Source organism: Hakea prostrata, chromosome 2 (assembly GCF_041222555.1).
Source record: "Hakea prostrata isolate BN-2017 chromosome 2, UWA_Hpros_2, whole genome shotgun sequence".
In the NCBI taxonomy this organism is placed as follows: Eukaryota; Viridiplantae; Streptophyta; class Magnoliopsida; order Proteales; family Proteaceae; genus Hakea; species Hakea prostrata.
The window spans coordinates 29,404,870-29,415,228 of record NC_142601.1 but is presented as its reverse complement, the minus strand read 5'-3'; the positions used below and the strand labels follow the sequence as shown (position 1 = coordinate 29,415,228).

At 37.5% G+C, this 10,359-nt stretch overlaps 1 protein-coding gene across 3 annotated transcripts; it reads right to left on the bottom strand.

Moving 5' to 3' along the window:
* Window positions 1-3,032: 3,032 nt before the first annotated feature.
* On the bottom strand, window positions 3,033-9,123 carry LOC149024193 (heterogeneous nuclear ribonucleoprotein Q-like). Of its 3 annotated transcripts, none has more exons than XM_089144508.1 (9): window positions 8,991-9,123; window positions 6,511-7,012; window positions 6,323-6,439; window positions 5,583-5,723; window positions 5,177-5,350; window positions 4,623-4,830; window positions 4,333-4,508; window positions 4,081-4,166; window positions 3,033-3,575 (listed from the first exon to the last, which is right to left on the bottom strand). In XM_089144508.1, exons 2-9 carry the CDS (start codon window positions 6,976-6,978, stop codon window positions 3,443-3,445), a joined length of 1,503 nt encoding a protein of 500 aa, XP_089000634.1. In that variant the 5' UTR covers window positions 6,979-7,012; window positions 8,991-9,123; the 3' UTR covers window positions 3,033-3,442. The 3 variants fall into 3 exon arrangements, with proteins under 3 accessions (XP_089000634.1, XP_089000635.1, XP_089000636.1); XM_089144509.1 differs by having other exon boundaries at window positions 6,511-6,987; XM_089144510.1 differs by having other exon boundaries at window positions 6,511-6,978.
* Between the last annotated feature and the right edge of the window lie 1,236 nt (window positions 9,124-10,359).

The following is a 10,359-nucleotide window of genomic DNA, read 5'->3' as shown; positions in this document are numbered from 1 at the left end:
GTTTAGATGCATACATACATTATTTGGTTCATACTGCATTGCATCTTGTTATGTTCTGATATATGTATTTATGCTGTTATGAGTTAACTTGCCTTACTGAGTTTCTTTCAAAACTCATTCCTTTTTGTACAATCTTTTGTTAGATTTTTCTACAGATACTGATTACTATGACGGACAGTAGGATGAAGTGCAAGCCGATGAAGCGTACTACACGCAAGGTGTTGGCGACAATCAAAATTACACTGATGATCCCTCGAGCGATCACATTGCGTACTACGATTAGACGTAATGTTGAGATGGAACATCTCTGTTGGATTGATGAAGTCCACTATTTCGAAAATGTCATCTATAGGATAGAAAACTCTTAAGTTTAGTTTGTCTTTCTTATTTTCTTTTGTTTCAGTCGTAATTCCTTTTAGACTTACATACTACTTTTCCGCTGTAGCTGTGGAGTGAGTTTCCGCCTCACTCTACTTCTTTTGATGTGATTACATCTGGTATCATTTTTCGCACTCTAATTATATTGATTATTCATTTCTTGATTTGAATCTTTTGTTTATAATATTAAAACCTTGATTATTTCCTATTTATGATTATGTTATTGTATATGTGGGAGGATGATTTCCTCGATACTTGATCTTCGAGGCTGTGGATCACACTCCTGGGTATGCCAGTTAGGGTACCGGATGGGGGGATGTGACATTAATGATATTCCAACTGAGCCTAGGACTGTGAAAAGCGCCTTAAATCATCCAGGATGGTTTGTAGCTATGAAGGAAGAAATGGCTGCTTTACATTCTAATAAAACATGGACACTTATTCCAAAGTCATCTGATATGAATATAGTCTCATGTAAATGGGTTTTTTAAACAAAATTGAAAGCTGATGGGTCTCTTGAGAGACTGAAGGCCGGTTTAGTGGCCCGTGGGTATACACAACAAGAATGTGTTGATTTTTTGGAAACCTTTAACCCCGTGGTCAAGCCTAGGACTATTCGACTTGTTCTCAGTATTGCTACAGTTATGGGCTGGTCTATTAGGCAACTGGACATCAAGAATGCTTTTCTTCATGGATTTTTGTCCACACCAATTTACATGTCTCAACCACCTGGTTTTTTGGATGCCTCCAAACCTGGATATGTATGTCAATTGCATCGATCTCTTTATGGGCTCAAGCAAGCCCCATGCGCTTGGTTCGACCGTTTTAGTCATTTTATTCTTGACTTTGGTTTTACATGTAGCACGATCGACAGTTCTCTTTTCATTTATCGGGATTGTGGGCGAGTTCTTTTATTACTTCTATATGTTGATGACATAGTACTTACAGGCAATGATGCGACATTTTTGTCCTCTTTCATTACCACTCTGGGAGCTCCCTTTGCAATAAAAGACCTTGGAGAATTACACTATTTTTTAGGAATTGAGGTTTAGCATAACTCTGATTGATTATTTTTATCTCAACGAAAGTATGCTTCGGATTTATTGAAACGAGCTCATATGGAAGATTGTAAATCAATCGTGACTCTGATGGTCTCTCGGCTTCCCTTGGATTCCTCTAAGCCTTTTACAAATGTTACATTGTATAGAAGTCTAGTTGGTGGACTTCAATACTTTACCATGACTCGACCAGATATTTCCTACGTTGTTCATCATGTTTGCCAGTTTATGCATGCTCCTTCTATGGGTCATTTTGCAATGGTTAAACGCATTCTTCACTATATAAAGGGCACATTTGAGCATGGTATACAAATTCATCGTCAGAGTTCCTTGCATCTATATGCCTTTTTCTAATGCTGATTGAGGTGGTTGTCCTATTACACGCCGTTCAACCACTGGGTATTGTACCTTTTTGGGCTCTAATTGTATCTCATGGTGTGCTAAGAAACAACCCACTGTTTCTCGTTCTAGCACGGAAGCCGAATATTGTGCTTTAGCTTCTACTACAGCAAAGTTGACATGGCTTGCTTCCTTCTTAGAGATGTTGGTATTCATCAACATATCCTTGCTACTTTATATTGTGACAATATTTGAGCTCTTCATATGTCTATTAATCCGGTGTTTCATGCATGAACAAAACACATTGAGTTGGACTATCACTTTGTTCGGGAGAAAGTGGCTCTGAGACATATCATTACAAAACATGTTTCTTCAAGTCATCAGCTTGCAGACTTGTTCACAAAACCCCTCGCTAAGAATGAATTTTTTGGGCTTTGTCACAAACTTGGTCTTAGAGGACGACCAAGTTTGAGGGGGCATGTTAAGCATATATAGTTTTACCACATGTGTAGGATATAGACACGTGTATGTCTTGCCTTGTAAACACTATAAAGTGTATGCTTCAATAATAAATCATTAGAGATCATTTTATTACATTTCTCTACATGGTATCAGAGCAATCCATGGTTCTTTTTTTTTTGTAACTGCCTGGCGTTGTAGCCTAGCATCGAGCAATCCATGGTTCTTTTTTTTTTTGGATACGACAATCCATGGATCAAGTAAGCCCTAAACAGGGTAGAGTCTAATAGTTATTCAGGTCAGAAGGATTCATCAGCTAGACCAGTGGTCGGTAACATTGTCATAATATTGTCTAACCATGACTTGTCAGATTTCCTAACGGGGTTTGCCATTGCACAGTTTAAGAGACATTTTAGGAAATCATTATCAATTAGGCATAGTTTTAAGGGAGTCCGTGCTTTTTGCCAATAAGATTTAGAAAGACGAAAATTTTTCCAGAAATAATTAAAAGAAACAGAATCCTTGAAGAAGAAAATGAAGATAATAAAAAATAAAGAAGTACCCAGCTACTTAAACATCCCTCTCTCTTTGCTCAACTGTGGTGAAGGACCACTTCGCATAGCTAGAATATGATGTATTACCCATACAAGTATAACCCTATAAACCCAACATTTGATCATTGGCAAAACGAACACCTCATAAAAGGTTAAGATTGCAAATCTCCTCGAAGCTGGGGTCTTATATATATATATATATATATATATATATATATATATATAAAAGTTCCCCCGAAAATTAGTTTAAGATACCTATAAATCCGCCCCGCACCTCACTTCCAATAAAAAGAAAAGAAAATGACAGCGTATAAAGTTCTCCACAAAATAACAAGTTTACCACTACACAAGAATTGGGTAGAGACCACAAAATCAAATTCATAAAATTTAGATTCCTTGTGGTTGACGACTTCAATCATTGTCTCCATCTCTAAACCAACACAGAATCCATTAAAAATAGAGGTCCTACACTGTTTGTGGCACTTGAAACCCATAATTGCACGATCCATTCAAGCCCCTGTCAACATAATGCTGTTATTACAGCGATTATCTCTACATCTGGAACAAAGTTCATTTACCATTGTAAGATAAGCTTAAGTGCCGACAGCAAACTTCTCTACCGTTCTGGACAGCAACAACCCATTTGAACCTTGATCAATACGGTCGATATTTACGCCCACGACCATTATCACCGCTATTGTGCTTCCCACCACTTGAGCTCCCACTACTTCTGCCAGCACTTCTCTGCTGAGCAGCAGGGTTTTGTGGTTGCACTCCTGGCTGTTGTCTGAGAAAGGAGAACACCATAAATTAATGTATACTTCCAGAGCAAAGATCCTGGAACAATAACTGGCCATTGATGAAATTGTGAAATCCAGATGCAAAACTTGGCCATGCCAAGAAAAGATAAATGCATAAACTATAATCTTAAACCAACTTTGAACCCTAGATATGTTCAAACAAGGAATCCATGGTTCTTTGACACACAAATATTCAACTGCCATATCCCCACTACATGCAAAGTCACCCAGCATATGATAAATGTGACTCAATAAATTATTAATTTTTTTGGGCTTTTTTTTTTTTGTGGGGGGGGGGGGCGGAAGGGATGGTGTTGGGAAGCATATAGAAGGATGTAACACTAGATTCCAAGAAATATAATGTAAACCACGGAAAAACCATCCAGCTTTCTGATTTCAGCTTTCTGATTTTGTCATTTTCCAAATATCAGACGGCAGAAACCATCCAGAGGGGGGGGGGGAAGAAAGAAGAAGTACAGAATTTTTGCTTACAGGACATATCCAACCCGTCCATCAGGCAAAAGCATTGGCATCATAGCCATGCCAGCCGGAGTAGGTCCCCTACCATAAATCAAAGGCTGCAACACAAAATATCTGCATAAGAATAGGCTAAAAGTGCAAAAATGGTTCAATTGCTACAGCTTTTGTTCTACAAGAACAACATTATAAATACTCATCAACAAAAGCAACTCCCAATTGGAGGTCCAGAAGCATTAGTTTTAACTCCACACAAAGTCAACTCACCTGTGCAAATCCTGCAGCACCATACCCTGCACCAAGAGCACCATAGGGACCCCCAACCAAACCATAACCAACACGAGGTGGATAGGTTGGTAGCAAAGCCGCCTTTTGGGAATTGACTCCTCCATCATTCTTCCGCTCTGCTTGTGGTTTTGCAAGAGAACACTCCAAAATTTGCCCTATCATTGAGATTAAACCAATCAAGACCAAGGAAACTCACTTTCCATTTTCTTTACTTATTTTTTGGGAGGTGGGAATGGGAGAAGCCATGAGAACTAGGAAGAGGGCCTCACCATCTATTTCATATTTCTCCGTGTTCTTCAGTGCCTTCATGGCACTTGACCTCTCTGCGAAATGAACAAAACCAAATCTGCTCTTTTCCTGTCCAGACTTTGCAGGTGGCAGCGCAATCTTCGTAATCTCACCATGATGTTTGAATAGTTCCTTTAGCTCATCCTGAGTTATGTTCTTGGGTAAATTCTTAACATATACTGCCTTCACCTATATGAACAAAATGATGACTCAGCCAACTTGCATCAATGAACAATGGACAATGGACTATTCAATTCATTGACCAACAAACTACACCAGGGAGAGCCAGACGTGAGGAAATCCTACTGCAGTATCTTGAAGATAATTGGTTACATGTGCAGGATACAACCCAGAACACCCGAGTGCTCCTATTGCATATTAAAATCCAATTGAAGACATAATCATAAGGTACCACATTCTATGAATTTAAGGGACTAGAGATATTTATCATAGGCATAAAGTCTAGTAAACTCAAGCCTTAGTGTTGCAGTGAGATGAACAGCCACAAACAAAAGGTCCAAAACATAGCATATACCTGTGATGAAGAAGCAGAGTCAGCAGTCTTAGGGTCAGCCCAACTCACAGTTGGAGCATTATTGTCTAGCTTAAATTTTGGGTTTGACATCTTCTGCCTTGAATAATCGGCACAAGCATGGTTATAATATTCAATGAAAGCAAAGCCACGGTTACGGTTGGAGTTCTGTGGATCCTGCAATAATAGAATAACAAGACTTGACTTCAATAAATCATGACTAAAACCACTGGTAAAATTGGACATTCAGTTCTAAGTATTATTCTAGAAGAAGTTGTCAACTCCCCCCCCCCCCCCAAAAAAAGAAAAAAAAAAAAAAAAAAAAACCTTCTGAAGAACAAGTATTAGATGAAGAAAGTCAGTTGGAAAAGGCAAAACAAGTAAATGAGTACACAAGAAGAACATCTACCTTCAGAAGCTCAATAGAATTAACTCCCGGACCAATCTCTGTCACGATATTCTTAAGATCCTCCTCCATCCAGCTTTTAGGTACATTACCAATGAATAAGCGATGCTTTGCTTGAGATGTTGAACACTTTATCTTTTTTCCCTGAAAGTTAAACAACTGAATTGAGATGCTAGTCATCAATGAGCGTAGAATAGGGAAGCATCAAGAACTAACTACCCCAGTGATAAAATAGAAACTTTAAACACAAATTGATGCATATTACTTATTTTCCTCACATCCACATAAACATAGACAATAATCAAAGAAATCGAGAAGAACTTTGCTCTGTGAATTGAGATTCAGATAGCAAATAATGAAACTACTAAAGCCATATTTAGAAGGAGGATACAAAAAAGAATAATTATACAAACATAAGCAGAGAGAACTTTTCCTCCTTCAGTTTGTTGATTATACAATAAGTGACAACACCTAACTGCTCAAATGGCTTTAAATTTTTTTTTTTTTTTTTTTTTTGGGGGGGGGGGGGGGGGGTTTGAGACCATCAAAGCTTTGACCATATAATAGGGAACCACAACTTATCCTGCTTCAGTTAGAGCATTCTCAAAGAATCAGCATCCAAAAAGTATAGGAGATAGGAGAGAGTCACATTTTAGAGAGTGAGAATACAGCAGGGGGTGATATCAACACTAACTCTGAAAGGATACATCACAATAGAACAAGACAAACTGCTTCCCCCATACCTTCAGTTCCTTGTTATTCAGCTCCTCAATGGCATTGGTAGCCAGTTCTTTGGTTTTAAATGTCACAAAAGCATAACCCTTGTTCTCCCCTGAATCTTTTCCTTTCATTACCCTAACCTGGTATGCCAAATATGTAGAGTCAATTAAAGGATAACAACATACCACCACAAACAACAAATAGTTTTTACCTCAGTAATTTCTCCAATGGACTCACAAAAGTTCCTCAAATCCTCTTCAGAAGCATCATGAGGAATGCTGCCAATATACACTTCAGAGCCATGAGGAGGAAGGGCAAGAAGCTCAGCATGTTTCTTACTTTCAGCTTCACTTAGTAACTTGGTAGTTTTCATGTCCTCATCACCACTGAGCATTGCATGTGCTTCAGATCCATGAGCAACAGTAGCATCATCTTCTTCCTCCTCTTCCTCCTCTTCCTCTTCCTCTTCCTCTTCTTCTACCTCTTCTTCCACTTCTTCCTCTTCTACCTCTTCTTCCACTTCCTCCTCTTCTTCCACCTCTTCATACTCAACCTCCTCTTCCATTGTCTCGTCAGCATCGTTGTCTCCATCAAGGTCTACACATTCTTCATGTTCATCTGGCTTTTCAGGTTCAGCTGGCTTTTGAGTTGCTGCAGCATTTGCTTTCGCCCTTGGCATCTTATATATCTAATTAGATAGGTTGGCAAGACAGCTGTGAAGGAAGCAAGGAAGGCAGAAGCATTTGCAAAAGGAAGTACACAAAAATGGATAGGAGGAAACAAAATGAAAGGACAAAAGGAATTGTAGGGTAAGAAACTCAATTGAACCCGTGCCATGAGAAATGGATCCAAGGAATTTCAGTGAGATTTGCACAAGGGTAATAACGTAGTACCAGCACTAACAGAGACAGGTACAGAGAACGATAGTCAAGGGAATGATGATGCTTAACAGGCACCAACAAAAATAAGATATGAATATCTCAACAATAGATACCAAGTTGTGCCCATCAAATTCTGGCCAGTCTTAAATGTTTGAAAATTTTAAATTCTGGCACCACACATTCAAGGGAGAATGGGGGGAAAAACCAAAAGGCAGCAGTCAAGAAATAAGAAATCAAATCAAAGATCACAGATAAAGAACCAAGTTTAAAGTAATTCTATAGGCTCAACAAAAGAAGCATGAGAGCTTGGAACAGACAAGGGCAATCAGCATGTAATTTCCACTTGACTGCAAGTAAATAAGATATAGCTGCATCAATGATTTTGTCATGGCATTGGTGTCAATCTATCTAACTATTACAAAAAAAAAAAAAGAATAAACTCAAGAAAGAATACATATTAGAGGCACATGAAAACCCCAAGAAAAAAAGACAATTTTTATTTTCTGTCAACCATATCACTAGTGCTTAAACCTAAGGATGCATTTGGGTACATATTGTAAAGGATGCGTGTACCCTATAGCTGTTCATGTCTAACATCGTCTTTGGATCTACCTCAAATGCATTTGTTGAAGCATGGCTCAGGAAGCTCTCCTTTATCCCTACTACAATTGACAGAAGAGAAGGAACCCAAAAACAGATAATACCCTAGTATATAATTTCCTTTAAGACCGTATTTCTAAGATGATATCATACTTTATGAGCAACACATAAGTTAGAAACCAATGTGACGTAGCCTCATTTGTTTGCAGTAAGGCCTCATCAAGTAACATACACGGGATTACATCCTCTTTAGTTTAACAGAGTCAGATTGCTTCATACAATCCTGATGTCATTTTAACCTTCAGTCGTAGACAACCAAATGACGCCGAGTGTTTAAGAGTCCACAACAAACTTACAGACGTATAATATTGTTTAGCTCCACAGATTGCTTCTTGTGCATCTTTAATATGTTAATATGTTATTCCAAGCATCCAGAAGCTAGGTTTCACAGGAACTTGGTTCTTTTGAATATCTTCAAGCGTTAACATAAGCTAGATGTTGTCTCTGAACTTTAAGTTAGCTTGCTCCCTGGGTATTATGACGATGATTCCATAATTGATAGTGTACAAATGGAAATTAAGTTATTTAATATCGTTCCTTCAACTCTAGCATCTTTTCTCTTTGATCTTTGATAATTGATGTATTTTATCAGAAGGCACATCTAGTAGCTACCAGTATTTCTACCCTCTAAAATTGTTCTCAGTGGTTCAGTTCTTAATGGTTTATTTTATGAACAGGACACAAATGTGGCAGCACGCATAGGATGAGAATAATGGCCAGTTACTACTTCGAGTGTGTCGTAGAGAAAATGGAGAAAGGGCTATAAGAACGTCGACCAACATGGAGCCAAAGCTTGAACATTCGACTCTCTATCAACGAGATTTATATCATCTATGGGAAAAAGCTGTAACTTTCTTCAGACAACCAAGAGATTCCCAATCGACAACGGACAAGAATCAACTTAAGCATATCCAACTCCAAGTATCAATTGATTGAACATCCAATCATGTGTCGAAGTATCGCTAAAGATTTCAAAATTCGCCATAATAAACACCGAAAACATCAAGCAGGTAAAAGGAAGTTATTCTTATACAAAACATACAGATGAAGAGCCCGCTTAAACTGGAGCCAGGAGAATAAATAAAGAAGGATGTAAGTATTGCAGATATCGCAGAGAAGAAAGCAAAATGGAGAGAGAGTAGAAGATTACCAGAACAATCTTTGCAGGATTTGATTCAGAAGAGCAAAACTAGGAGGAAAATACCTTTAAGCAAACCAAAGCCCTTTACTGTGACGAAAGAAACCCTAGAAAGCAATTTGGGGTTTCGAATTGGCTGTCCGTAAAAAGCTATCCCTAACACTTATTCATCGGAAGCTGGGGAGAAGGGCAGTATGGTAAATCTAGTGAACTGGGCTTTTTCTTTTTATTTCTTTTATTTTTTTCGGTTAAAGAGAGATTTATTTTAGAGAAAAACCACAGGAAAACTTACAACCTAAATTGCCTAAAACCTAAGGCCAACAGAAAATGGGGAGGGGTAGAATCAGTTCAGAAATTTTTTTGAGAAACTGCTGCTTTTAAAGTGAGAGAATCTGCAACGTTGTTCCCTTCTCTGTTTGGTTACTTGAGTCTGGAGATTTAAAAAATCTAGATAAAAATATAAGAAGTCATGGTTCATAAAATTAATTGTTTGGTTATCATGATTCTTTGGAATGAAATTTGTAGATTCATCTTAAAAAACCATTTATTAAGTCATGGTTCAAATGTTTAACGTTTGAGTAAATATCACTTACCTCCCCTCTTAGCTGGACAAATAGCACTTACACCCCCTCTTAGTTGAATAATATCACTTACCTCCCCTCTTATCTAGCAAATATATCAAACACCTCCCCGTTGTTAACTTTCTCGGTTAAATTTAACTTTTACAGTTAAATAATTTATAAAACCCCAAATTACCCTTGGCTAAAAATATTTTTTATTTTAAACTCTAAATTACCGTAATCATCCTAACAGTTAAAATACTAAATTACCATCAATTAAATAATTATTAAAAATCAAAACACCATAGTTAAAACCCAAATTATCTTTAATTATTAAAAGCCTAACATACCCTTTTAAAATAAATTATCAAACAATTAAAAAAAAAAAAGTACTTCTATCAAGTATGTTGGGCTTTTAATAATTAAAGATAATTAGGGTTTTAACTATGGTGTTTTGGTTTTTAACAATTATTTTAATTGAGGGTGTTGTGACTAAAATATCCCAATCCCGGTTCAGGCCGGTTCACTTCAATCTTATAACAATTTGGTTGGTTTTAATTAATCAAGTAAAGCAATCTATGGGTCCGCCCAAGAACTCTGAAGAAGGTCTAATAATGGCCATTCAATCCTATGATATAATCCAACGGTCACAGTTAAAAGCAGAACAGGCGGGAAATCTATATACAAAAGGGATGATAAACTCGTCAAGGGAAAGTCTCTCAGATCAATCTGAACATCAGTACTTTCCTGATTTTACTCCATTAGAACACCTCAGAAGCTCCATCAAGTTCTGAAGCATTATCTTCATCATTTCTAACTAG

Coding starts and splice junctions, on each gene's coding strand:
- LOC149024193 (XM_089144508.1), bottom strand. CDS start 6,978: ATGCCAAGGGCGAAAGCAAATGCTGCAGCAACTCAAAAGCCAGCTGAA. Junction 4,831..5,176: donor ACTCTGCTTCTTCATCACAG/GTATATGCTATG, acceptor TTGTTCATATAG/GTGAAGGCAGTATATGTTAA. Junction 4,509..4,622: donor GGAGAAATATGAAATAGATG/GTGAGGCCCTCT, acceptor TCTCAATGATAG/GGCAAATTTTGGAGTGTTCT.